The following is a 27,718-nucleotide window of genomic DNA, read 5'->3' on the forward strand; positions in this document are numbered from 1 at the left end:
ATCTCGGGGCAGCTTGGTAGACATAAGTGGGATGGAACGATGGATGGGGAATGGGAGGTGGGGAGGCAGGGATGGAAGACAGGGACGGGGGATGGGGACAGGGGGACAGGGGAGAAGGACGGCCGATGAAGGGATGGGGGATGGGGGATGGGGTACAGAGACAGTAAAGGGGGACAGTGGCATCTCTGGGCAGTGAGACCGCAGGTGGCTTGCTCCCTTTTTTTCTGTTTCACAATGAACATCGTCATCGGTGTGACGAAGGAGGGTGAGACCTGCACGCATGCTGCGGCCATAACGCACTGTGACTGCAGGGCCCAGTTACGGCCCCTACAGCTTCTCAGAGGCTCGGCCTAGGCCCGGCCATGACAGGGACCATGGGGTCTCACCAGCCTGAATCCAGGCACTTCTGGGTTCCCAAGTGAATGTCTTAGAACACTTGCTGCTTTATCCACATGTAGACAAACTTCACTGAAAGTAGACAAGTATAACAAGGCCACCTGAAAAACACAGCTTTCGACCACTGCAGAATTTTAAGTTAACATGTTCTTGTTTTATTTTTTAATGAATCAACTGTGTACACACCTATGGACACAACAGGGTTTTAAATAAAGCGTGTTTTATTAAAACAGGTTTTGATTTGGACTAAATAAAGAAAAGGTGCTCTAATTTCACACTTTCAGAACAAAACTGGCTTATCCAGAAATACTAGTGTGTTTCAAACACAAACAGGTTTGATGATACTGGGTAAATATATGAACGCGCTTTCCTAGCACACCTACTCCCACGGGGCATGCTAAGGTCTGGTCTGTGCTTTTGAAATTCTGCTTAGAAAGCTGAGTCATGTGTGAGCCAGGTACTTTCTTTGCTGCTCGGGAGCGGGAGCAGCGAGGCCGCAAGCCAGCGGTCGGGGCAACATCTACACGCGCCAAGACGTGTTCCAGGTGCCTGCACCTGTCTGCTTTCGCTGGGGAGGTTTGTGCGATACTCACCACTATTTCCTCACAGAGGGAAAGGGCTGCGTCAAACAGAACGAGATCCTCTTTCTGCCCAAGTCAAGGGAGCACACGCTGGGACTTGCCACGCCCACGGCACCTGATTTTAGCAGGTACAGCACAGAGCAGACCTCACACCCAACTCCATTCTTCCTGGCTCATATTTTACAGCAATAAAAAGCAACATACACCATTTTTACCTTAAGTAATAGTGATCCTGTAGTTTCCAAGTCAACAATTTTAAAAAGATCACACTAGTAATCTATTATCACTGTTTTCTGAAAGTTGCAAATCATTTCTTTCAAGTAAAAGGTAAGCCCTGCCTGCGGCTGTCTTCACTCCCTAAACCATAAAATTCAGAGACCACTCCAGTGAGCACAATGGTGCCATGTCCGTGCCGAGCTGGGGGCTGGACAGGGACTCTGGTCCAGCCTGCACGCTCCACCCACTAACCATCCCTGCACTCTTCCTGGGCGAGAACCAGCTCTCTGCTGGTGGGAGCCGTGCCATCAGAAATGCTACGGTGAGAGCAGGACATGGCTCTGAGCGGCACCGGCTGTGTCCTGATTCTGCAGGACAATCTTGCCCTCAAGGGAGGGGTCTGAGCACCTGTCCCTGGCCGCTTTGCTGCACTGCCTGGGGTGCCCACTGCGCCTGCCCGCCCACCCACGGAGAGCACAAAGGGCCGTGCCAGGGCCACCGCCCCTGCTTGTGCTGACGTCAACACGACCTCGGTTACAAAATAGTTTCAGGTGAAGAAACTGACGGAAGGCGGTGACCACCACGGTGGCTAGAGGAAGCTCGTCCTTTCCCTGCCGGCAGCTCAGCCTCTGCTCCGCCGAGGGGTCTCAAGGTAATGCAGGGAGGGGTCTCTAGGTAATGCAGGCCGTGCTGCACAGCCTCAGCACCACCTTTAGTCCTCCTCAACTCTACGCAGTTCCTCCATAAAACCGCGATTTCAGCCGTCATCTCTCTGAGCACAGGGCCAGCACTAACTCAGAACATGAATACAGTCACCTCAGCAGCTCCTTCCGTATTTACCAAGTAGTGAGCATTCCCACTTCATGGTGAGGTGAGAGGGGGCTATTCAGTTCAGGTTTCTTCAGCAGAAAATTAGGAGCCAACTAGAAAGTGAGCGACCACACCTGGAGAGCACCCCTCAGACACTGGCTAGTCAGGGGTCACAGGCACCTCTGAGGTGTCTCTGGTGCATGAGCCCCCCACCCCCCGCCGCACTCTCCCCTCCTGCCCCTGAGTGGCGCCCTTCCCATACCCCCTTCTACCTCCCTGGCTTTTTATCATAAGTTTCTACTTCATGGAGAGGGCTGCATTTGGATCTCACTTGTCAACTTCTGTGGGGTACACTAGAGAGTTTGTGAAAGCAGTTAAAGATACCAAGATTTTATCATTTGACAGAATTAATGGGCTTAAAAGCTGACAATTAAAGTGCGGTCATTTATTATGGGCCAAGGGAAGCAGATCGAGGGGCACACCCTGACCGATACTCGGGCGCAGTGCTCCTGGGGCAGGAGGCTCCCCTGCAGCATCCTCTTGCTGACCTGGCCGACCTGGCTGGGTGACTCACCTGCCCCGCCCTCTCCACCCCCACTGGAATGCCAGGAGTCTGGATGGACAGGAAGGGTGGAGCAAAACCCTGCGAATATGCCCGACTGGACTGAAAGGAATTGTGGGCCAGGCCACAGGTAAAGGGGGCTGCTGTAGACACAAACACCCCAGGCAACTGGCGCTGGCCACCTTACTACCAGTTGGGAAGAAGGCAGAGTGGGCGTGTGTGAGGGCAGCACCTGGTGGAGCGTGACATGCGTTCACACTCGGGAGGTCAAGGCCTTCCACCTCCCTGCACTGAGATCCCCGGCTCAGGCCCAGCAAGTGCTGCGGACGCTCCCCTGACCCAGTGCACAGTAACGGTCCTCCTGCGAACTCTGAGCCAGCTGTCCAATGAGTGCAATGGACGCTCCCCTGACCTAGCACACAGTAACCATCCTCCTGCACAGTCTGGGCCAGCTGCCAGGTGAGTGCTGCAGACGCTCCCGACATCCTCCTGCACAACCTGGGCCAGCTGTCCAGCGAGTGCTGTGGACGCTCCCCTGATGTCCTCCTGCGCAGTCTGGGCCAGCTGTCCAGTGAGTGCTGTGGACGTTCCCCGGACCCAGCACCCAGTAACTGTCCTCCTGCACAGTCTGGGCCAGCTGTCCAGTAAGTGCTGTGGACGCTCCCCTGACGTCCTCCTGTGCAGTCTGGGCCAGCTGTCCACAGACCTGAGTCCTCCCTGAAGTCCTGAGGACATGCTGCTGCTATCCTCATGCAGTGAGTTTGTGCACACCCTGCTCAGACCAGCACGTCCTCACGGTCACCCGTCCCCACAGACCATGCCAGCCTGGGCTGCCCTTGCGCCAAAGCAGAGCTGCAAAGTCTGCCCACCACCCCTAGTGGGCCCTGCGGAGCCTCATCCACCACACCACTCACAACGCCACAGCCCACTCTCTCAAAGCCCCTTCACTGACAAGTGTGCTCCAAAGATGTACCCTAGTGGGGACTTTTCAGTTGAGTGGTAGAGGCACTGGGCAGGCCTGGCTCCATCAGTGCGGTCTGCCCACTTTTCCGAATGCCAGAGGGCCTGCCAAGCAGAGCAAACGTCCCACATTCCTTCAGCACAGGTGGAAGCTAAACCCACTCACACTATTGTACACACACCGAGAAGGAGCTGAACTCGAAGCACAAAGGTGCCTCCAACACTGCTTGCTGTTCACACAAACAGCTCACTGTGAGGTCACGCAGCCTTCAAACACAAGCACAGTGGCCATAAGGCCTCCAAGCCAGGCCACGCTGAGCCAGGCCCAGCACACAGCAGCAGTTTCTTCCACTTTATCAAAATCACTGCTGAGACAGCAGTCGTGAGGCTTAAGTTCCGAAGTTAAAAAGCACAGAAACTATGTGCTTGTGGCTGAAAGAGGTCCACTGTGGGGGCAGCCCTGGGCCTGGCGTGTTTTGTCGTGTGACTTATCTCACTGGCCAAAAACAAAGCTGGGGACCCCTGTGGTCGAGACGGCTCTGCTGACGTCCTCTCTTCAGGCACACACCATGCTCAGTCTACAACGTGTTGGGCAGCTTTCAGCAGAAATATGTAGGAGCTAAGCAGCAGCCAGAGGTGCCCCAGGCCCGTGTAACTGAAGGCCCTGGAACCTGCCACCCCCTGGTCGATCCTCTGCCATCCTTGGCCTCAGCCCCACCTCAGGCCACGCTGCAAAGTACAAAGGAAAGAAGAGGCCCAGGCCCCTGTAAAACTTACAGCTCCTAAACAAAATAGGAGGCTGAAAAGTAGTTCCTCGGGGTTATTTTCACTCTGAAATACCGATGACCAAGGCAGGAGCCAGATCCGGCCCCAGCAGCCATATGACTGAATCAAGAGCCCCTCTGCTTCACGGTGGGTGGCTGAGGACGGACTGCTCCTGGGGCCGTCGGGGGGGTTCTTCCTGGGGCTGTCGGGCTCAGGGCCCGTGCCTGCAGGATGCTAGAAGAGCATTCTCGTCGCTGGCCCAGAGAAGCCGGAACCCTGACAGCACTGCCGGCTCCGAGGTCAGCTGTGCAGCTCCATCTGAAGTCAGTCTCAGGACAACACTGCTGCTTTCTTTTCCTGGCTACACAATCAGCTTCCGGAAAGTTGGGAACGGGACAAGAAGCGGCAGGAAGCCCTTCCCCGAGGCTGCTGTAAACTGACACAGAACATCTGGCGCCACACAGCAACGACAAGGACAAGTAGCCGCGTGGCAGGGGGCATGATGAGCTCCGACACAGCCCTCCCCTCCAGCCAGCACTGTGTGCTGGAAATGCCGGCGCCTGCGGCCAGAGTAGCTGCTGAGGGCAGGGTCAGTGACCCCTTATCCACAGCATCTCCTACCACTGCGCCCGCAGGCCCCTCCTCTTCCCTCACCATTGCGACAGGACAAAGAGCAGACAGACATCTTTACAACTTCCTCGAAGTGCCTTATCTCCTTCAGCACGATCTTCACTGTGATGGAGAGATACAGCTTCCATGGATCCACTAACTGCCCCAGACGCGCTCCCAGCCCAAGTCCTCCAAGCCCAAACTGCCCAAGGCCAGACATGCTGTTCACCACCTAGAGAACCACGTGTGCACCATGCCACCCTGGCATCACCGAGGGCCCTGAGCTGCCACTGGGTGGCCGCACACACTGCCCAGGGCAGAGGGGAGCAGGTGGCTGCACTTGGCCCCATGTGAGAGCCTGGTGGCCGCCTCCTGAAGAGCTGTGGGAGGGAAGGAGCTTATAGGGCTGTAGCATAATTTCAAAACCAACTTTCCTCGTTCACTTTCCCAGAAAAGGTAGTCACGGCTTTTTTTATTAAAGCCCGTGATGATTCACTTGAGAGGGTTCATACACCTGTGGCCCCCACCTCCAGCTGAGTCACTCACTCAGTGCCTCCACCCCCGGCTCCCGGGGAAAGCACAAGAAATGGACACCTCATCCCTGTCATTAAAACCATTCACCTCAATCCAAAAGCAGAGCATCCAATCAGTGCACAAAAACTAAAACAGAATGTGGTCCATCCATACAATAGAGTACTGCTCAACCGCAGAGAGAAATGAAGTCCTGACACGTGCTACCACATGGAGGAACCCCGGTAACATGGTGCTAAGCAAAATAAGTCAGACAGGGAAGGACAAATATTGTACAATCACACTTACATGAACCATCTAGAAGAGACAAATGTATAGACACCAAAGTTCATTAGTGGTTACCAGGGTGGTAGGGGAGTCACTGCTTAGGGGGCACTGAACCCCTTCCTGTCAAGGGTAATAAAAAATCTGGAAACGGACAGTGGTAATGGTTGCATAAGACAGTGAACATAACTAATGCCACTGAATTATACATGTTAAAAATGCTGAAGAGACAAATTTTTGTTATATATATTTTTATCACAATAAAAATAATTTTTAAAAATCTTTAAAAATTAACTTAAGAATTTACTGTCCCAGGGACACATATGATGTTCCCAGGGCCCAGGCAGCCTTGCAGCGTCCAGCTACACCCCAGCACAGGTGAAGGGGCCACCCCGGCGCAGGCCCCAGCCCCACCTGCAGGTGGGGCCAGGTAGTTCCCAACTCCCAGAGTGGCTCTGGAGGGTCACTTACATTCCCAAGCCTTCCAAAAACGAAGTGTGCTGGCAACTACCATTGTTATTAAACATGCTGGCCCCCGGGAACCAGAAGTTAAGGCCACAGTCAGGCTCTGCAGCAGAAGCAAATACCCCTAAAGTGGCAGAGGGAGGAGGCATCCAGGCCAAAGGCCATGTGGGGGAACTTTCAGATTCACTCTCACCACAACACACCTGATCCGTCCACCCCATGTTTCCACACTATCCCAAGTCACCGCCCATCACCTTTATGAAAGTCAGCTGACACACACCCACCTAAGGCTCCAAGTCCCTCCCAGACACTGCTGGTTTGAACTGGTTACCCGTGAAGAGGGAACTTCCTTGTGACAGATGATCCTTTCAAAGGACAAGTAACTGTTCTTGGGAACAGCTGTAGGGAAGGACACGCTGACTGCTCCTTGTGCACACACCATCAGGGCAACCAGTCCCAGGAGGAGGACACGGGCGTACCCGTGGGGCCCGACATCACAGCCTTACCTGGAGATTTCGGCCACGAAGGGCCGCAGCTCTGTCGGCTCGTAGGCGCGCGCGAAGGCCCAGCACACGTAGCAGGCGGCGTCCCTGACGTTGGCACCCACACTGCAGGCACCCCGCTTCTCGTCATAGGTCAGTGCTCTCCGGATCACGGCAACAACTGGATACAAGAGAGAGAGGGTGTGAGGACGCAGGCCTGGGGCTGTGCAGGTACAGGATGTGCGTGTCACAAGCATGGCTTTATCTGCGTCTGCCACGTGACACGCACATCCCCGCCACAGGCCGTCCTAGTCGCTGTAGAAGCTGTCACCCTGCACAAAAAAAACACCTGAAGGAAAACAGAAGTCTATCAGCTCAAATCTGGTGAAAAGGTAAAAAAAAGAAAACATGGTACCCAAAATTCAGATAAAGGAGTTTGTTGAAGAGACTGAGAGAAATGCAATCTCCTACCCAGCAGGAAGAAAGGAAGCTCCACATTTAACAAGGTTAGTGCAGGCACTACAGAGCAGCCTACAAATTAGGCAAAAGTGTCTTATGCCCAGAAGAGGCCAGCTCCTGGAGACACCTTGTGAGGGGCACACCGGTAGAACGTCCTCATTCTGCCCTGCGTGGGGGTCTGCTAACCCTGGGAGGTTTCAGAATTGGAAATTCAGAGGAAGAGTGCTTCAAACCCACGGTCACTCTGTATTAACATTGGGAACAACCTATGCGTATTTTATTATCTGTTAATAGTTAAGGTCAATTGGGAAGTTCAAGTATATCACAGATTATATCTTCTGGCTCCATCTGAAAATGTATAATTGACTAATTTACTATTGGACGTGTAATTTTTGATGTAAAGATGTAGTGCCGTGAATTACTTAATATGGTCCTTCTAGCCATGGTCTTGTAACTTCCACAAAATGACTGGGTAGAATTGTGCAAATAAGGTGCTTATGGCCCACCAGAGAGATTGGACAGCTTACTAATAATACAAATAAGGTTCACGGAACCCTGTGGGGGTGTGACCGTGCAAATAGGGTATATGGAAAATCTAACTAGGGACTGGTCAGTTTTCCATGCCTCTAGGCTTAAAATAAGCCATCCCAGAGGCAGAAAGGAAGAAGAGAGTAGAGTGGGGCATATCCTTTGCACCCGGGGTCCCTGCGCCGAGAATCTCCTAGACCCAGGACACAAAGAGAGAGCTGTAACACCAGGGACGGCGCGAGACAGCAAGAAGGAGCAGTAGAGAATCGGTGGCAGCAGAACCAGGAGACCAGCGCGAGATGGTGCAGTGGGCTTCCCAGCCCACAGAGCAAGGCAGTTACACTGGGTGGGCCGATCCATGGAGGGATAGAGCTGAGCACCTTTGGGCCAAGGCTTAGTGGTGGAGTGGGACGACTCCAGGCACTTATTGGCAGAGCTAAAGAGCTTTGTAACGCTTTCCTGAGCAGAGCAGGAGCCGAGAGGCTGAGGGCCAGAAAGAGGATGGCCTGCGGACACGGCTGAGAAGAGGCTGTCCTGATCAAAGAATTGTACCCTGAGTTCTTCCTGATCCTGAATTGTAACCTGTTACTTCTCCGATAAACTCCATAACAGTGCATATGGTCTGTGAGTTCTGTGTGGCCACTGCAACAAATATACTGGACCCAGCAGAGAAGTAGAGTGCTGTGGGAGGGATGGCTAGTGTCAGAATTGGTAAAAAGGTTTGAGAGCAGAGGCATGTCTGACCTCTGCCTCAGAGGACTCAGCCTTGGGCTGTCGATGCTGATAATGCCTCTCCTGCCCCTTGTGAAGTTCCACGAGGAGGTCTGGTGCTGCCGCCACGCCCTTTTTATAGAAGAGAGAATTTTAAGAAACACAGTAAGAGTAAGGAAACCTTGGTGCCCTAGTGGTTAAGAGCTAAGGTTGCTAACCAAAAGGTTGGCAGTTCGAATCCACCAGGCGCTCCTTGAAAGCCCTATGGGGCAGTTCTACTCTGTCCTATAGGGTCGCTATGAGTCAGAATTAACTCAACGGCAATGGGTTTGGTTGGTTTTTTATGGGGAGAGTATTGGAGAGTTTAAAGAACTAAAATTTTTGTGGTATCAGTTTATTAGATTCATGCATTTCAAGTGCTTGAGAAGGTTTTGCTTATTGGCGACATGAAAATTATGTAAAATTAAAACATATTACATTTATGAATAAAGTGTTTAAGGAAATTTAATTAATTTTAGAAACTGACCAAACACTGATTTCAAAAGTCTCTGACAAGGGTTCATAGCAGGTAGCTTGGGCCTGGTGAGCCACTGCCCTCTGTACGGCACCAGTGTGCTCCGCGCCCTCCTGTGCCATGAAACAACTGCACGGGGATCTGCACAGTCGGGAACAGCTCTGCGCCAGGATGGGTATAAGAAACCGACTATCTGCATGTAAAATTGTTGTCACAGAAATCTACTTGCAGGAAAATGCACCTAGAAATGGTCTAAGCAAAAAGGTGCAGGAAGTGGTGGGCCACGAGCACCACGCAAAACTGCCCTCAGCGTCTAAGTATTTCTGATTCTATGTAGACAGCAAACAAAAAGATGGTTTGGTTCTATACAGTTTCTTTTATATACATACAGTGATTACCTTTAAAAAATTATAAAACACTTATTTATAAATTTACCTAAAGCTACATACAATAAATTTAAGATGAAAAGCTCAAAGCATCACAATATCAACTGCATCCCCTTCCTCCCAGGACATGCACACACCAGGGCCAGGGGCCCCAACACAAACGGCCTAAGGAAGCAATGGCCTGGCTCGGCCTCCTTGCTGTAGACCCGAGGTCACCCACAGTGGCCCCTAGCCCCACTCCACGGGCATGATGGGGACCCAACATGGAACCCCCCGGCCCCACTCTGCACACATTGGGGACCCCAGCCTACCTATGCATGTGTGATGGGGACCCCTGTGGAGCTCCTCTTGGCACTGCTGTGTGTATATTGAGGACTCTGCTCAGAAACGCTCCTCTGCCCTCTTGGGCTTCAGTCACGCAGCTATGCCAGACCTCTAAGAGCAACATTCTGTGCAGCGTCCTTCTCTCCCAGACCTGCCGCCCACCCCCTGGCCTGGTCAGCATGGACCTCAGGACAGAGAGGGTGCCACAGGAGTTCCTACAGAGCTACCGCGCCTCCGCGTCACAGACCGCACAGTGCTTCGCAGCCAACTCTGCAACCAGAGTCCCCAGTAACTCCCAGACACCCTGGGAGCCATTTCTGCAATGGACTAGAGCCCCAGATCATTCCCGCACACCCTGGGAGCTGTCTCTGTGATGGACTAAACCCAAAAAAACCCACTGCCTTCGAGTCAATTCCGACTCATTGTGACCCTATAGGACAGAGTAGAACTGCCCCATCGAGTTTCCAAGGAGCGCCTGGTAGATTTGGACTGCCAACCTTTTGGTTAGCAGCTGTAGCACTTAACCACTACGCTGCCAGCGTTTCCTGTGTTCGACTAGAGCCCCCAATAATGCCCGGACATCCTGGGAGCCGTTTCTGCAATGGACTAGAGCCCTTAATAACTCCCACACACCCTGGGAGCCAATACACAACAGACTAGAGCCCCAGTAACTCCTGTGCCTCCGGGCACATCACATCCTGAGTAGAAGGCCCTGCAGCTGACTAGCATCTGCTCCCACCAGCCAGCAGACAGAAAACAAGCTTTACTGATCTGAAGGAGGATCAGCCACAATTGGTCTGTATCCACCTCCACCCTCTAAAAATGAAGCCTGCGTTTGGCGTCATGAATAGTGTGTGTAAATGCTATGTCGATGAGAGGCGCCACGCCACTGCTGCAGATAAAGGAGATGTGATGAGCGACTTGCATATGACCATCTCAGCCTGAACTAAGCCAAAGCTATGATGCTTTACCCAGAATCACTCTAGTTTCATTGTGTGGCTCACGTTCACTTTCTGTGCTAATGGGAACCCATTCGTGACCGAAAGGATGTCAGCACTAATGGGCTATGGCTCCTTGATGAGGAAAGCATGGTGTAAACACAGTAGCATGGTGAGCTGGCTCCCCAAGTCTGCATGTTAGCGCTGCAGCCCAGGGGAGCCCACTCAGCAATTCTATAGCCGGAGGGGAATCTGGATGCAGGTTGTAGAGTCCTAATTTATCGGTCCGCTGGACAAAATTAATTTAAAAAAAAACAACTAGGAATGACAGTGGTCAGCGCTCCGAACATCTCCTTCAGGGTGCTCTGCATCCAGCGCCCACACTCAGAAACCACCTCTTAGAGAGCCAGGACCCCCCCAGGGCAACTTGCCCCCCTCCCCCCCGCAGCCCATGGCCACAGCCACCTACACACAAATTCAACCACCTTCCAGCCCCAACATGGCTCATTCCCAGCTGCAGCCACAGCCACCTCCACATGGACTCAGTATCCTCATACAGTCAGCTCACCGCCCCCCATCCTGGGCCCATGGTCACCAAGGTGGTGGGGGTGCCTGCCCATCACCCTCAGAACCTGATCCTGGGGTTGTAGGGTTCAGGTTACTGTTCCCAAGTGAATACAAGATGGTTTCTATAGCACCACTTTAACTGGCCAGTCAGTAGGAAAGTAGACCGACACACGTGCCTGGAGAAGCGGACAAACATCCCTGGAGAAGTGGGCAGACACACGTCCCTGGAGGAGAGGTGGACAGACACACGTGCCTGGAGGAGAGGTGGACAGATACACGTCCCTGGAGGAGAAGTGGTCAGACACACGTCCCTAGAGGAGAGGTGGACAGACACACATCCCTTGAGCAGAGGTAGACAGACAAACACCCCTGGAGGAGAAGTGGTCAGACACACGTCCCTAGAGGAGAGGTGGACAGACACACGTCCCCGGAGCAGAGGTGGACAGACACACGTCCCTGGAGGAGAGGTGGACAGACACACGTCCCTGGAGGAGAGGCTGACAGACACATGTCCCTGAACTATGTATTGCGTGATCACATGCGTCAAGTGCAGACTTCGTCATATCTTTACTGGCATTTCTGTGTCAGCATGTCTGACCACTGGTCCGCTGGTCAGTCTGGCCCATCTTCTACTGCAGGGCGGGGTGAAGCAGTCGGGTGGCACTGTCATGGCTGGAAACCTACTCTTGGCCTCCTCCAAGGGCCTGCATCGCTCTGCCCTAGAGCATGTGTGCATGGTTCACTCCTGGGGATGCCCCTTCCTGCCAAGTAGGACCCCGTGTGACTGTGGAGGGGCCTGGGCCTTCATAAGCCTTGTGCCTTTGAGGCTGGAATGGAAGGCATCACCTGAGGGGAGGAAGGGTTGCACAGAACCCACAGCCACTCCAAGATTGGGACACGGTGCACACAGTCACGGGGATGCCTTTAACAAACGCTGCCTCCGGCTCAACCAAACATCTCATGCCAAACTCTGGCCCTCTGCTCTCCAAGCTCACAGTCCCACGATACCTAGCATCCCAACAGCCTTTCACGTTTATTTCTGCTCACAGAGCTGTTTTCCCAACCACCGCAGCCCGCCCTCCCAGGCAGGTGGGTCCCCAACACATCCGTATGGTGTGTGTGAGATGCAGGGTCTTAAACCAGTGCTTGTCAGTCTTCCCCTTGTGACCATGGAGCCCAAGGCCGGGCGCTCAGCAGCTCACAGGACTCCCCATCAGGACCAGGCTGCCACAGGCAAGAACACAAGAGGCTGTGTCCCCTCCGCTGGGTGGGCTGCCCTGGGACGGGGGCTGCAAGACAAAAGACTGGTAGGCAAGGGTTCGGTTTCGGGGGCCTGCTTGACTTCCGACCCAAAGCCCACGCATGCCCCATGCTGTGCACTTGGGCGGCCCTCAATTCTTGCCCTGTCGGAGTAGCAGGGGCCAAGGCCTATGTGGGCAGGTGCAGCTGAGAGGCAGCACCCAGGTCTTCCCTCTGGCCCACAGCATGAGTGTCCCTGGCAGCCTCTGCCTCCCACCCACCCCCACACCACTCAGATCCCCTGCCAGCACCTCTATCAGACCTGCATCGAGCACCAGGCCTGGCAGCACAGCCTGGTGTCACAGTCACTGCCAGACCAGGAAGTCACCAGCAGAGCATGTCACCGATGGAGCAGGAAGCAAGCTCTCCGGCAGTCTGGGAGCTACCTGGCTGCAGAGTGAAGCGGCTCAGGTGGGCAGCAAGTGAGGTGACCATTTTCTTCAACCAGATATCAGAAGAGCAGGTGCTCAGGTTGGGCCCTGAAGTGAGAAGCGGGGCCTGGCAGTGGTAGGCAGCCTGCCCTGCACTTGTAAGGGGGCCATGCCCCCCACCCCCAGGGCTCCCAGCCCTGAAATCCAGCAATCCAAGGACACGAGGGCTGGCTCCAGAGGACAGATGCATGCGGCCCCCCTGAACAACAAAAGTCTGGGTAGGGAGGGTGAGGGACGGAAACCAACTTTTGCCCTAAACTTTAAGAAAATTCATAACCAGAGGAAAAAATTCAAAACTTAACAACTCCTTCCAGATTCATCAGGTTTAAAAATAAGGAAGCTGCTCCACAGCTTTGAACAAAACCCTTGCTCAAGGTTCCAATTACACACTGCAGATGTGTGCCGGCCCAAGAGGCCCAGAGGACTTCCTCTTGGCAGCAGGAGACCAGCGTCACTGAACACTCTTCCCTGTGGACACCATTTGTTCAGCGCCCACTCCCTGGGGAAATTCCACTTCTAGGGGAGAAGCCGCAGCCGTGCCAGCTCTCAGGGTCCCAGCTCTCAGGGCCACAGTTCTCAGGGTTCCAGCTCCCAGGGTCCCAGCTGCCAGAGTCCCAGCTCTCCAGGGTCCACACAATTCCAGAGGGTGGAAAGGTCAGGAGCTCTGGGCAGAGGCAGGTATCACAGGTCCCTACAAATCGTCATGCAAACGCACACAGTGACACCTTCTGATAAGTAATGAGTTATACTGATCTGAACAATAAGCAGACCCCTGGCTTCAGGCATTTGGGACTGTAGGGTTCTTGAGGGTACAATGCTCACCCCACAGGCAGCCCAGCCTTCCACGAGCAGCAGGAAGAGGCACCGCAGAGCTGGGTCCACCAATGCGAGACCAACAGAGAGATACTGCTTCCAGAAGGAAAACGTGGCTCTGCCAACAGGTAACCTCAGCCACCCAGCCGCAGGGAGGATGGCCCTCCTCACATGAGGGGCTGGACCCTGAGCAATGCTCAGATCTGTGAGAGGTTGCCACACAGGCAGAGCCGGCACTGCGCCCAGGAGCTGGTCTGGCCACCAGGACAGCAATACCACGTGTCCTCACACAGCAGCCCAACTGCTCAGAGCTCAGCTGAGACATGGAGAGGCCACGGCCCCCCAGCCACCGTGCAGGTAAGTAAAGAGATGGCTCTCCTCTGTGTGGAGATGCTGGAGAACCAGCCACGGTTCCCAGGACAATGACTCCACAGAACACCGTCCCCACCCCGTGGCCGGGAAACCGTCATTTGGGTGAGTCTACATTGGTCAGAGGGGAACCCATGAGTGGGGCTCCGTCATGGAGAGCCAAGGAGGCCATCTGCCCATTGCGCTCTGGCAGGTAGCCAACACGGACACGGTACACGCCACTCTACAATCTGTGCTCGGGTTCCACCTGTTACTGGGTTAGCACGTGCAGTGAATCCACTGTGACAGTCGGGCACACAGAGGGCCACATGCTCCATGTGAGCACAGGAACGAGTCCACTGTGACAGTCAGACACGTGGAGGGCCACGTGCTCCACGCGAGCACAGGAATGAGTCCACTGTGACAGTCAGGCACACAGAGGGCCAAGTGCTTCACGTGAGCACAGGAACAAGTCCACCACGACAGTCAGACACGCGGAGGGCCAAATGCTCCACATGAGCACAGGAATGAGTCCACCGTGACAGTCAGACATGCGGAGGGTCACGTGCTCCACATGAGCACAGGAATGAGTCCACTGTGGCAGTCAGGCACACAGAGGGCCACGTGCTTCATGTGAGCACAGGAATAAGTCCACCATGACAGACACATGGAGGGCCACGTGCTCCACATGAGCACAGAAATGAGTCCACTGTGACAGTCGGGCATGCAGAGGGCCACGTGCTCCACATGAGCACAGGAATGAGTTCACTGTGACACGTGGGCACACGGAGGGCCACAGGTCCCACGTGAGCACAGGAATGGGTCCACCGTGACAGGTGGGCACACAGAGGACCATATGCTCCACGTGAGAGCAGGAATGAGTCCACCGTGACAGGTGAGCACACAGAGGACCACATACTCCCCGTGAGCGCAGGAATGAGTCCACTGTGACAGGCGGGCACAAGGAGGGCCACAGGTTCCACGTGAGCACAGGAATGAGTCCACCGTGACAGGTGGGCACACAGAGGACCATATGCTCCACGTGAGTGCAGGAATGAGTCCACCGTGACACGTGGGCACACAGAGGACCATATGCTCCACGTGAGCGCAGGAATGAGTCCACCGTGACAGGTGGGCACACAGAGGACTACATGCTCCACGTGAGCGCAGGAATGAGTCCACTGTGACAGGTGGGCACACAGAGGTCCATGTGCTTGATGTGAGCATGGGAATGAGTTCACTGTGTCTGGGAATGCGGCGGGCCACACACTCGACGTAAGCACAGGAATGAGTCCACTGTGACAGCTGGGCACACAGAGGGCCATATACTCAACGTGAGCATGGGAATCAATCTGCTGTGACAGTCTGGAAATAGGGAGGGCCACGTGTTCCAGGTGCTCAGACAGTGGTGCTGTGGAGAAACACCCTGTTGACACAGGGGTTTGTGTTCCATGGATGCACCTGCTTCTCAATAAGTGAGACACCTTCCAAGGAACCTTGAAGAGCAGTTGACTCTAAAGTCACAAAGCTACTCCCGTTCCCTCCTGCCTGAGAGGACCGGAGGCCACAAACACAAAGAGCAGACAGCAGTGGCGTGGCAGGGTTGTCCTGCGATGAAAACCAAGGACAGACTCACTGAGGCTTCTCAGCACCAGGCACGTGCAGAAGCTGTCCTGAGGGGTTTCTCAGGTTGAATCCTGAAGACGCTGTGGCTGGCGACTCCGTCATCACCACACCTGGTCAGACGTGCCCCCTGCCATCTGCAGGCACCGGGTCAGCCATGACGCTGGGCCTCTCCTGCATGCCTGCCCTTCACCATCCACTTTGGGGGGCAGTAAGTACCTCCTGTTCTTTCTAAATCTGCTCTCAAACCTGAGACTATCCACGTTCACAAGGCTGAGAGCTTTTGCTGGGAGATCACCTTTAGACAAGTGGCAGCAGCCATCTAAGCCCGAGCTGCAGGGGGGTTCTGGGGCCAAAGCCCTCCCTCTTGACCACTGATCCCCCAGAGGGGCCCCCAGGGTTCCCCCAGGAGCCTTCCCCAGAACCCACCCAAGACCCCCTAGTACCACCCTCAGGACTCCCCCAGGGCTCCCTCAGGACTCCCCAGGAGCCTTCCCCAGAACCCTCTCAGGACCCCCTAGTCCCCACTTACAGCTGCCCCACAGCATCTGGCAAGCCTTGTACACAGGTGCAAAGGTCTTTGGCATGAATTCTCTCCATTCTCTCTCCAAGAACACACACCTCTGCAACTCTTCTTTCAGCCATTCCTCTTGGAGACACTCCCTAACACTGAGCCAGAGTGGCATCTTCCGCACCCCTCTTTGTAACTGAAGGGCAGCAGACACCACTCACCTCCTCTAACCTATACTAGCATCTACAGTGCTTCAGCTTCTCCAGGTTTTATGTAACAACCTAAGAGTACCTGAGCCTCCCTCCCTGGATCACCTGCCACCCTCAGCCAGATGAGCCGAGCCCGCGCTCTGTACCCACGCAGAAAAGACCCTTCGCAGCTCAGGTGAGCCACATTCATTGGCCTCTGAGAGGACAGAGGCTGTTTTACATCCAGATAACTCCTGACCCCACCTCAGGACAGCAGAGGAGACTCAACACGTCCATCCCCAGACCTCTAAGGATGCGCCCACGACAGCCTGCCCACCTGCTGAGTGAGGGGCCCCATTAGGGGCACCTGGGATTTTTCAAGGCACCCAGATGGTTAGGGTCTTCCACCACAGCTGTGAGCCCACCCACTGCTGCACAGCATGTCCACAGCAGTCAGGCTAACTCCCTGCTGGAGAACTGCTGCTGAGCAGAGGAGAGTTGGCTGGCCATCCACCTACCACGTTAAACCAGAAACAGCACTAACGTCCCATGACCTGCTTAGAAATAATCCTCGAGTTGAAAATACAACCTTCTACCCATGTACTCCCTTGATTTTCTCCACACTGAAGCCTATACGTTCAAACACTCCTCATAACCCTTATCTTAGCCTCATAACATCAGCGTTTCTCCAAACTGCACAGGCGTATGAGGCCCCTTCCCCGGGGCTCCGTCCCCTAGCAAGGGGGTCTCCAGGAGGAAGGACCTCTGCCAGGACCTCCCACACGGCCACCAGAGAGCTGCTTCCCGGTCCACGCCCCTCCCGACAGGCTCCGGGTGCTGCAAGCAGAGGTGACGCAACCCGCTTTATATAAAGACGGACAGACCTACCAGGATGGATATATAAAGACGGACAGACCTACCAGGATGGATATATAAAGACGGACAGACCTACCAGGATGGATACATAAAGACGGACAGACCTACCAGGATGGAAACAAGTACACTCTCGCCACACGACGAAAGAAAGAGACTCGGCCTTCAAAAAAGGTCACCCTTTTAATCATCTTAAACATTCTCCACTAAAATCACTCCTTCCTAAAACAAACTGTAACACTGTCAATGTTAACAAAAACAGCTGGCAGGCCTTCACTGGCTCTGAGAGTGGTATCCAGGCATGCAGAACAAGGGTGACACTCAGCAGGGCATGAGCATCAGGACCCCCACGCCCTCAGAAAGAAACTTACCAACTCTGTGTGAGTTCACGAAGCTGCAGCACCTTCACAACTTGTTCCCAGTAAACTTGGGTGGCGACCACCTGCCCTCCCATGTCTCTACAGGGGGAACCATGAGGCGGGGGCCCAGGAGGGCAGCTGGGAAACCAACTCAGCAGCGGCCACATGGCCTACAGAGACGGAGACTCGTTCGGCGGCCTTCTAGGCACGCTGTGCCGACCGAGGACCCCTCAGACTGGGGACTGCTGGCAGAGTTCCCCAGCTCGGGGATTGCTCCCGGGTGCTGGCAGGTTCTGGGCGGGGTCCTGCCACCAGCTGGGCGGGGTCTGTGGCGCTCCCTGCACCTTCCTGAGGAGTTTTCATGAACCCTCCCCAACACTCGCAGCAACAACTCTTTACCAGCCAACACAGGCATCAGCGTGGCTGCCAGGGCACCCACACCCAGGGCCATGTCTCAGATTCAGGGTTCATCACGCCCCACCCCCAGGCCACGTCTCAGGGTTCATCACACTCCACTCTCCTAGGGCCACATCTCTGATACTGGGTTCAATGTGCCCTACCCCTCAGGGCCATGTCTTCAATTGCAGTTTATCACCCCCACTCCCCGAGGGGTTCATTGTGCTCTGCTCCCCAGGGCCATGTCCTCAATTGGGGTTCATCACCCCCACTCCCCAAGGGCCATGTCTCAGGGTTCATTGTGCCCTGCCTTCTAGGGCCATGTCTTCAATTGGGGTTCATCATCACCACTCCCCAAGGGCCATGTCTCAGGGTCATTGTGCCCTGCTCTCCCTACACACAGACATCGACGTAGCTCCCAGGGCGCCTGTCCCCAGGGCCACATCTTCAATTTGGGGCTCATCATACCCTGTACCCCCGGGCCACATCTCTGATTCAGAGTTCATCACGCCTCACCCCGAGGGCCATGTCTTCGATTTGGGGTTCATCACGCCCACTCTCCCTACGGCCTTGCTGCACGTGTGGGGAAGCAGACACTGCTCAGCGATGGCATTCCCTGCACTTGTCAGGCCCTGGGTGCTCTCCACTTGGTATGCTAGGCAGAGGAACTTCCAGCATCACGGTAACAACAAAGCCCAGCCCCAGCACAGAGCTGGAGCAGGGCTGGGCAGGCAGCCCCTGACCCTGCGTGTCCCTATAGATGCAACTGACGAGTGCACCAAGCCCTTCTGCTGACTCGGCTACTCAGGCAGCATGTCCATCATGAGTGGCTGTCACCCTGTCATACTGGCAACAGGCCGGCCAGCAGCGCCTGGAGCAACGCCACCAACCACTGCACTGGCCCCAGACAGCCACCGCCTCCTGAACTTCACCAGCTCCAAGGGCAGTGGATGTCTGCTGCACAAAGGCTGACATGCAGCTCCTAGGAGTGTGCCCTCCCCCGGTGTCACTAACACCCCAGGGGGCAAGATTCTGAACCCCCACATGGTGTCAGGTCCATGTCCCTGCAGCCTACCTGCCATGCACAGGCACACCAGAGCACTGAGAGGAGGACCTGGGGCTCACAGCACCGCATGGTGGGCATCATCCCAAACAAGGTAACGGAGACAGGAATGCGACTCCCACGAGGAGTGTGGGCTGAACCCCACAAAAGACATCCCCAGTGCACGTGGGTTACACAGGCGACTCCCACGAGGAGTGTGGGCTGAATCCCACAAAAGACATCCCCAGTGCACACGGGTTCCACAGGCATGGGGCACACGGAACCACCACAGTGGTCCACATCACTCCACCAAGTTACCCCAGCTCTGCTGTCAGACTGGGCTGCGAGCTTCAGTGAGGCCCCCGAGTTCATATTTTGTGCTAAAATGATTTCTCACTGACAGTCTAAGGAACAGCTCTTTGTGAACTGAACACCTTGAAATCCCAAGGAATCAATGTCTCGTGATCCCTGCATGGTCCTCGTTTTATGAGACACACAGTGGCCACTACCCCCTCAATGTTGTCAGCCAGCAGCACCACGGGGACAAGGCCGGCCAGCAACATCCCTCTGCTGTCGCCAAGGCCACAAAGAGAAAGGAAAGCAGCCAGCCCGGCCACTCCCGCCTCACCCCCACCAACACGGCCCCAGGCACACACACGACGCCCACAGCTAATGACAGAGTGGCCTAAGTGGAACAACTTGAAAGAAGCAAAAACAAGCATTCAGAGAATTAAAAGCCTAAACAGGAAGTCAGGGACCAGTTCTACCACTGACTCAGGGCGCGGCTCTCCAGCCACTATGCCCAGGCTGCTGTGGCCCTGAGACAGTGGCCATGTGGGGCTCTAAAGCTCAGCACAGTCACCCAAAAGCCACAGGCCCCTCAAGAACTCCTCTCACTCCAGACCCTGCCTCCGGGTGTCATTATTAACTGGCCCTGACAAGCCTACGGTAAGTGATCTCCGCAGTAGGGTCACTGCTATGACAGGTGGGTCTAGCCTGAGCATCCAGGCCCCACTCTGCCCCACGTGCAAGGAATGACCTCAACCCACCCTTACCTACTGCACAGAAGGGCGAGTCCAATCTACCCACTCCCTTCGAGTCCCAGCATTCCAGAACTCACCCTGCCTCCCACTGGATTTCCACAACAGTGTAGCCATTGCAAATCCACTGGCTCCACCAGCACGTCGGAACTCAGGCCCCACGGTTCTGTGAAACTCGAGGCCCACCATCTGACTCACACTGCCCCAGCCCAGGGCATGTCTAGCCCGAGTGACAGCGTGTGCACCGCCAAGCTGTTGTGGTCAGCGGACCATCCCTCTCAGGACATACGCGTGGCTCCCTAAAAGCCGCTGATCAGTATGTGAACACGCAGGCAGACGGACTCACAGCCAAACACCCTTCAAGGGCATTTGCTTAACACAATGAAAATGATCATAGGGCGCTGGCGCCCACACCCCTGGGGCAGCAGCACCATGTGGGGAGGCGAGGCAAAGCCCAGCGCCACCTTAACCCCATGCCCTCAGGGCCCTGGTCCCAGATGCCAAGAAGAACTGGTTCACAGCACACCTCAGAAGGCTATAGGTTCCGCACCCCACACAGCTCCGATCCATGTTCACTACCTGGACCCACAGGTCCATCTGTGAGGCAGAGTCAGAGGAGGGCCGGCCACAGCACAGATGCCCACAGAGCCACCACAGGCCAGACAACTGCTCCCCCACAACTACTGTCTGCAGGGCCAAGAGAAGGGCGGTGCTCATGATAGAACTTTCTGACACCAGGGTGCCCTCATGGCTGAGTTCATCTTTAATCCAGAGTGTCAGGAAGCATGGACACAGTGCAGAGAAGAGGGGTCCATTCTACCCCAGGCACATGCAAAGAGCCCACAGTCTCACTTCTTCCCAGTGCCACGCCCACTGTGAGGCAGCTCAGCGGCATCATCAGGGAAGCTGGGACACAGGGCTTTCACAAGTAAGCCTGAAATTCAAGTGCTGGGGATTCCCCAGCTGCTTTGCCGTGTGCTCCCCAGTCAAAGGAGCCTGAGTTTTACCTTAAATGCTGAATAGGGGTTGCAGCTAGCAGGAACACAGACGTCAACAAAACCAGGAAGGTGTAGAAACACATTTAATATAGGTAAAGAGCTTTTGTTCCTAGGAGTTATTCCAGGTAGCAAGATTTTTCATTAAACCAGTCCCAAGTCATCAAAAAATCTCTAAAATAATAGAATAAACTACGTGCAAGGCATTACTTTCTCAGCACATGCAATACACTCTTCTACTGATCTAAACACAACTGTATCACTGAATGTTCAGAAATGTCACAGACTTGACTCTGACCCAATATATGAATTTCAACTTTCAGAAATAAAGATAAAACCAAGTAGAGAGACTATATCGTTTACAGGTCCCCTCTAGGTACATGTCAAGTTCTAGAAGCCACACCACTTTGACATATGTACAGCTGAAAACTCTTTCATACAGAGTCTCGTTCCAATTAAGTACCAGATGTCGAAAAGCAAAAAAATTACAGAAAACTTTTAAAACACCATGTATAGTATGTGTATAAATGTACATATACATGCTCACATCACATGCCAAAAAAAATTGTACACATTAAAAGGATACTGAAATCTATACATTAAAAACAATATAAGAAGTGTTTTTTCTTAAAAAAAAGCATACACCTTTCCCTGCCCTACCTGACAATTCAGTCCTGAAGCCACCTGCAAGGTCAGCAGGTGCAGGCAGGGACATGGGGACCACAGTGGCCCATGCGGGGTGTCAGAGCCCAGGCAGGCAAGGAGGGCCCATGAGCAGGGCCCCACGAGGGCAACGGCGTGACTCAGGTGTCAGATGCAAAGCATGGAGGTGTCCACACCCGGGCGTGGGGGTGGGGGTGCTAAAAAACCAACGCAACAAACAGAACCCTGATTTAAACCTGCAAAAAGCTTGGATGCTACAGCTCAGATAATATTTTCAAATGTTAGATATTTCAATAAAACTCTACATGAAATATTTAAAGGAATAAAAAATAAGACAGTATCAGAAATGACCAGGTAAAGTTAGATAATGTCTCAGTATACATAATAATATACCTAATACACTGTATCTAAGCCCCATGCATATAATAAAAACGCACTGCTGCCAAATCAATTCCGACTCATAGCGACACTACAGGGCAGAGTAAAACAGCCCCATAGAGTTTCCAGGGAGCGCCGAGTGGATCTGAACTGCTGGCTTTTTGGTTAGCAGCCATAGCACTTAACCACTTCACCACCAGGGTTTCCTATAATATAATACATAAATGTAATTACTGAAACTTAAACTACAGTATCTGCTTTGGCAGAGGATGAAACCAGCAGATGACTGAATCTGGTAAATCGGAAGAAAGAGCTGATGAAATTACTGATTATGCAGTCCCAAGAGAAAAGATGGAAAATATGAAAAGAAGAAACACAGCAGACAAAACGAGGCTAGCAAAGCCCTAATCCAAGTCCCAGAAGGAGAAAATACTCACAAAGCCAGGAGAATTCCAAAGAATTAATGGCTGAGTATTCTCCACAATGAAAAAAATATATAAAGATGCAGGCCCAGAAACCACAACTACATAAAGTAAGATAAAAGAAATCCACACCAAAACACATCACGGTGACACTGCAAAACACCAAAAATAAAAAGAAATCCCTAAAAGTAGCCATAGATAAAAGGCAGGTCATCTATAGGAACAACAATTAGACTGATGGCCAACTTATCAAGAGCAACAACGTAAGCCAGAAAGAAAGAGGAATCAATGCTGCAAGAAAATTACTTTCAATCTAGAATGGTGTACCAATTAAACTATCTTTCAAGAATAACAGCTACAAAGAAATTTTCAGACAAACTATAACGAGAAAGTTTGCTACTAACACCGCTTTATCAAAGGAACTTCTAACTATCCCAAAGGGGAAAGCTGAGATACAAAAACAGGTAAGCAAAAGAAATCTTGTGTATGTTTAGGGAAGTCGAAACAAACACCATCTTAACCCTGGTGGCACAAGGGTTAAGAGCTTGACTGCTAATCAAAATTTCAGAGGTTTGAATCCACCAGCCACTGTTTAGAAACCCTCTACGGCAGTTCTACATGGCAACAACAACAATATTAAACAAAAAGATTGTACTAAAAACACAACAATAATAAGACCGTATTTTTACACAAATAACACACGTGTTTTGTTGTTTTTTTGCCAACTGCACCCTCCCACCCCCACCCCCGTGAGGTATTTTGGTAAGTACACTATTTTTTTTTTTTTTTTTTTACATGTTGCTGTAAAAAAGAAATAGCATAGCATGCTTATGAAAATACCTTGGGGGACGGTGAAGTTGGCAAAAAACATAATACACACATCATTTGCGTAAAAATACGGTATGTCAGGTGGAGGGCGAACACATGCTATGGATTATAAAGGTGGGTTAGGAAGCTAACTTTTGACATTAAGTTGATAAAAGTCTGAAGATTACCATTAAAGAAGAGAAACTGAGTATATAATTTCTAAATCAATAAAGGGGGAAAATATGAAATTGAAGTGAAAACTTTAATTTTTTTAAAAAGCCAAGAAAGGTGATTCTTTTAAAGCACAGGAAGTGCCCTATAAATAGAAAGCACAAAGAAGGACACTAGACTCAAATCCAAATCTGTCTGTATTTACATTAAATGTAAATAGACTAAATGCACCAGATAAAAAACAGTGAATTTTAAATTGACATACGTCTAAAACACAAAAAGATACACTGAGGAAATACTAATGAAAAGAAAGCTGGGGCAGCTACATTAACGTTAGACAAAAACAGACTTCATCCATAATAACCCTTTTTGTCTTAAAGACGCACTTTATATTGCCATCACCATCACTACTAACACTTGTTTTACCATACGCCAAACACTGTTCTAAACTCTTCATATGTGTTAGGTCCTTTCATCTTAAAAGCAACCCTAAGTTCTACTCCTGGGTATATACCGAGAGAAATGAAAACCTACATCCACAGGGAACAGGGAAACGTGTATGCAAATATTCACAGCAGCGTTACTCATAATAACCAAAAAGCAGAAACAACCCAAATGCCCATCAACAGACAAAGGGATAAACAAAATGTGGTGAGTGTATATATATACATACAACGGAATATTATTCAGCCGCAGAGGGAAATGAAGTGCTCGTAGCTACAACACGGATGAGCCTGGAAAACCTTATGCTAAGCGAAAGAAGCTGGTCACAAAGGAGCACATACTACATGGTTCCATACATATAAAACAACCAGAAGAACCTGTATACGCAGAGAGTAGCTCGGTGGCTGCCAGGAGTGTAAGGATGGAGGACTGGGGGTGATGGCTAAGGGCTGTGAAGCTTCTTTTTGGAATGATGAAAATTTCTAAAATGGACTGTAGCGATGAGTGTAGTCACAACTCTGTGCCTACACTAAAAGCCGGTGAATTACACGTTTACACGGGTTGACTGTACGGCGTGAAAAGGATACTGAAGTACACATTAGTTGCCTTCCTACTTCTAATTGAGTCAATTCTGATAAATCATATTTCTCTAGAAATTTGTCTATTTTGTCTGAACTATCAAACGCATTAGCAAAAGATATTCTTAACATGTCATTTTCAAATCTCCGAGGTGCCTGCCTCATGGCCCTTAAATGTTTAACACTGTTATGTTTGGTCTCCTTTCTGTCAGGAAGTGTTCCCAGAGGCTTTCTATTTTGTTAGCCTTTCTGAAGACTCAACTTTTGGGTCTGTCTGTCCCCTTTTGGGTCTTTGTATTCGATCTCTTTAATTTCTAACGTTACATGAGCGTCTTCTTTCTGCTCCTTACATTGTCGTCTGAGCCCTTTACCTCCGTTACAAGCTTTGAGAGCAGGGGTCGCACACTTTTCTGTAAAGAGCCAGAGAGTAAATATTTCTGGCTTTGTAGCCACATGCAGTGTCTTTCACAAAGTCTTCTTTGTTTTTTTGCAATGCTTTAAAGATGTAAAACCATTCCTGGTCTGCAGGTGGTGTACAAGAAAAAATCAGTGCCAGATTGGGCCCACAGACCTCATCTTGACAAGTCTGTCTAAGGCTCTACCCTGCTAGCTATATTCCAAAAGTTTGAATACGTAATATTTTGTTTTCTATTTTATATTTTTATTTTAAGGTTTCCATGGGGATTTCTCCTTCAACTCATATGTTACTTAGAAATCCACGTTTTCAAACTAAAAATCTGTGTCTTATGTTTATCTTTCTGTAGCCAATTTTTAATTTTATTGCTTCATAGTCAGAAATTTCTTGAGCTTGTTTTATGGCCTACTGAACGTTCAGAACTTGCAAACGTTCCTTGTGTGTCTAAGAACGTGCTCCTGCAATTGCTGGCTGCACAGCTCTGTAAATCTTGAAGTCTAGCTTGCTACTTCTGTTATTCAAACCATACATATGTATGTGGTCAGTCTAGTTATGCTAGGATGGAAAAGTATCTCTATCACTTTGGCTTCTACTTGATCTTCCATGAGTGAGAGAGGTGTTTTGAAATCTCAGGAGAAAAAGCTATCTGTCTAGGTATCTCTAGTCCTATCAATTTTTGCTTTGCAGAGCCTTACCCAATCCCGTAGATACCGTACTAGGGTCACCACGCAACATAGGGGAGCTGATGTGACCACAGCAGCCATGTTAGATGTCTATGCCCAGCAGCTCCCTCTGCCTCTTTGGCCAACCTCGTGTTGGCAGGAACTGGGCACAGAGGAGAGTGAGCAAGAACCAGTTGGAGCCCATGAGGATGCACTGCCACCCTCAGAGGACCTGGCTGAGCCCACAACTGCCCTGCCGCCCAGCCTCTGGCCCTGATAGTGTAGGCAAGGCACAGAGGAGCTGCCCACAGACCCACCAGGAGGTACAGCAGGAGATGGAGAAGCTGTGGGCTCAGCTGCCGCCCCATACCAACAGAGTAGTCAACAGGTCACCACAAATGGCACAAGCTACCAAGGACCCAACCCCAGCTCCGGCCCCAGCCGCACCACCTACCCCAGCCTCAGCCCCTGCCCTAGCTCCTGCCGCTGCCCCAGCCCCTGCTCCAGCCCCAGCCCCAGTACCTACCCCAGCCCCAGCCCCTGCCCTAGCTCCTGCCCCTGTCCCTGCCCCAGCCTTGCTCCAGCCCCAACCCGACCCAGGCAAGCTCCAGCACTAGCCCCAGCCCCTGTCCCAGCCCCAGCCCCACCCCTAAGAGCATACTGGCTGCTGCTTGACTTCCACCTCCCACATCTTGCCCGCTGCCCCCAGACTTGCCCCTAGACCCACCCCCGGACCCACCAGGGAAGGGGATTCTGTCCAGGAGTTCAGTTTCGCTAAGCTGTCACCAGCGAATCCGCTGTGGCCCTGTCCTGGGAAGCAACCCTGAGCCAGCACAGTGCAAAGACTGATGAGAGATCGCTGAGGAGCCTGCAGAACAGCCACAGGAGAGCCACCATGCTTCTCTCCTCCAAACCCACAGTCCCTCCGGAGTCAGGTTATCGTGAGGACTCATAAATGTGTCTAAGTGCTTAGAACAATGCCTTGTAGACAGCTAAGTGCTCCGTAACAATTAATTCTCGTATTAATGGTTGCTACTCCCATTAATTGCTGGCACACACAACTACAGACTACTGGCTCCATGCAGTCCTATCAACCACGAGATGGACTATAACCGTCCGTGAGGGGCCTGGGCCTGCTGGGATCCCCTTACACCTCCAGGACCACTGAAAGGGGCTCTGGTGAAAAAGGGGATAAGATACATTGCCCACCAGCCCAGTCCTCTGACAAGGAAGCGTGTCTCTCCCAAGGGCTCTGGAAGAAGGGGGAAAGGTTCCCATGGGGAATCAAGGTCCATGCACAGGTGTGGGGTCCAGTCTGCATCACCGCTGGAGGTGAGAAATGAGCGGGAAGCCCAGGGCAGTGGCACCCTGGGAGCCCCAGAAAACCAGCACAAAACCACTCATAGGACGCCTCCACAGGGCATGTGGTGTGTGGTAAAGCTCACCACTACTGAAAATGAGCTCACTAAGTACAAATACTAAACAACACGAGAAAGGTACACACGTGGATAGAGTCTGCAAATGCAGCAGACAGATTCCAAGCCCAAGAACCTGATGTGATTAGAATATCCCAAAAGACAGACATGAAAAAGTACACCTGGAACAGATATAAAAAGAAGGAATGGAAACAGTAACATCTTTAAAAAAAACCAAGACAAGCATCTAGTAATTAAAAAAAATAAGATATTCACTGCAATGGAATTAAAATTCATTGAATTCTTCACACAGCCAGAGAAACCCATGGCTTCAGGAAAAGGCTCAGGAAATTACCCCGAATGCAGCAGAGAAAAAAACACAAAATGTGGAAAAGCAGCTAAGAGTCACAGTAGGCAGAACTAGGAGGAACTCAGATACATCTAGGGAAGTTACAGAGATCACCACCACCCTTATCTGTCTTGTGTCTGTTCACTTTTTTAATTTTGCTACATCTTTCACTGGTGTTATCTGTAGCATGAGAAAAAAGAAGAGGAAAAAATAAATCTGTGTCAGAATTTTAACAACTGTTTCTTGACTCTAAATAATTTGCATGCGTAGCTGTGAACCCAATCAGAGATCTACATGTAAAAGTGCATTTTCAATAACAAGTTCAACAAAATGGGGTAAAGAGCCACAGGACTGGAAATTATGCAGCCTGAGTCCGAAGAGACAGAGAATTCTGAAAAACAAGGACTTTTATTGTTCGGGTGGAGAGA

At 51.9% G+C, this 27,718-nt stretch overlaps 1 protein-coding gene across 3 annotated transcripts in view; it reads right to left on the reverse strand.

The window, feature by feature from the left end:
* The window catches only part of TBCD (tubulin folding cofactor D), a 175,074-nt gene that overhangs the window by 73,783 nt on the left and 73,573 nt on the right, over positions 1-27,718 (reverse strand). For all 3 annotated transcript variants that reach the window (XM_064270429.1, XM_064270430.1, XM_023556745.2), the window contains one exon: positions 6,666-6,822. In XM_064270429.1, coding sequence (XP_064126499.1) covers positions 6,666-6,822 — 157 coding nt within the window. The remainder of the gene's footprint in view (positions 1-6,665; positions 6,823-27,718) is intronic.

The sequence above is a fragment of the Loxodonta africana genome, chromosome 18, assembly GCF_030014295.1.
Source record: "Loxodonta africana isolate mLoxAfr1 chromosome 18, mLoxAfr1.hap2, whole genome shotgun sequence".
Classification (NCBI taxonomy): domain Eukaryota; kingdom Metazoa; phylum Chordata; class Mammalia; order Proboscidea; family Elephantidae; genus Loxodonta; species Loxodonta africana.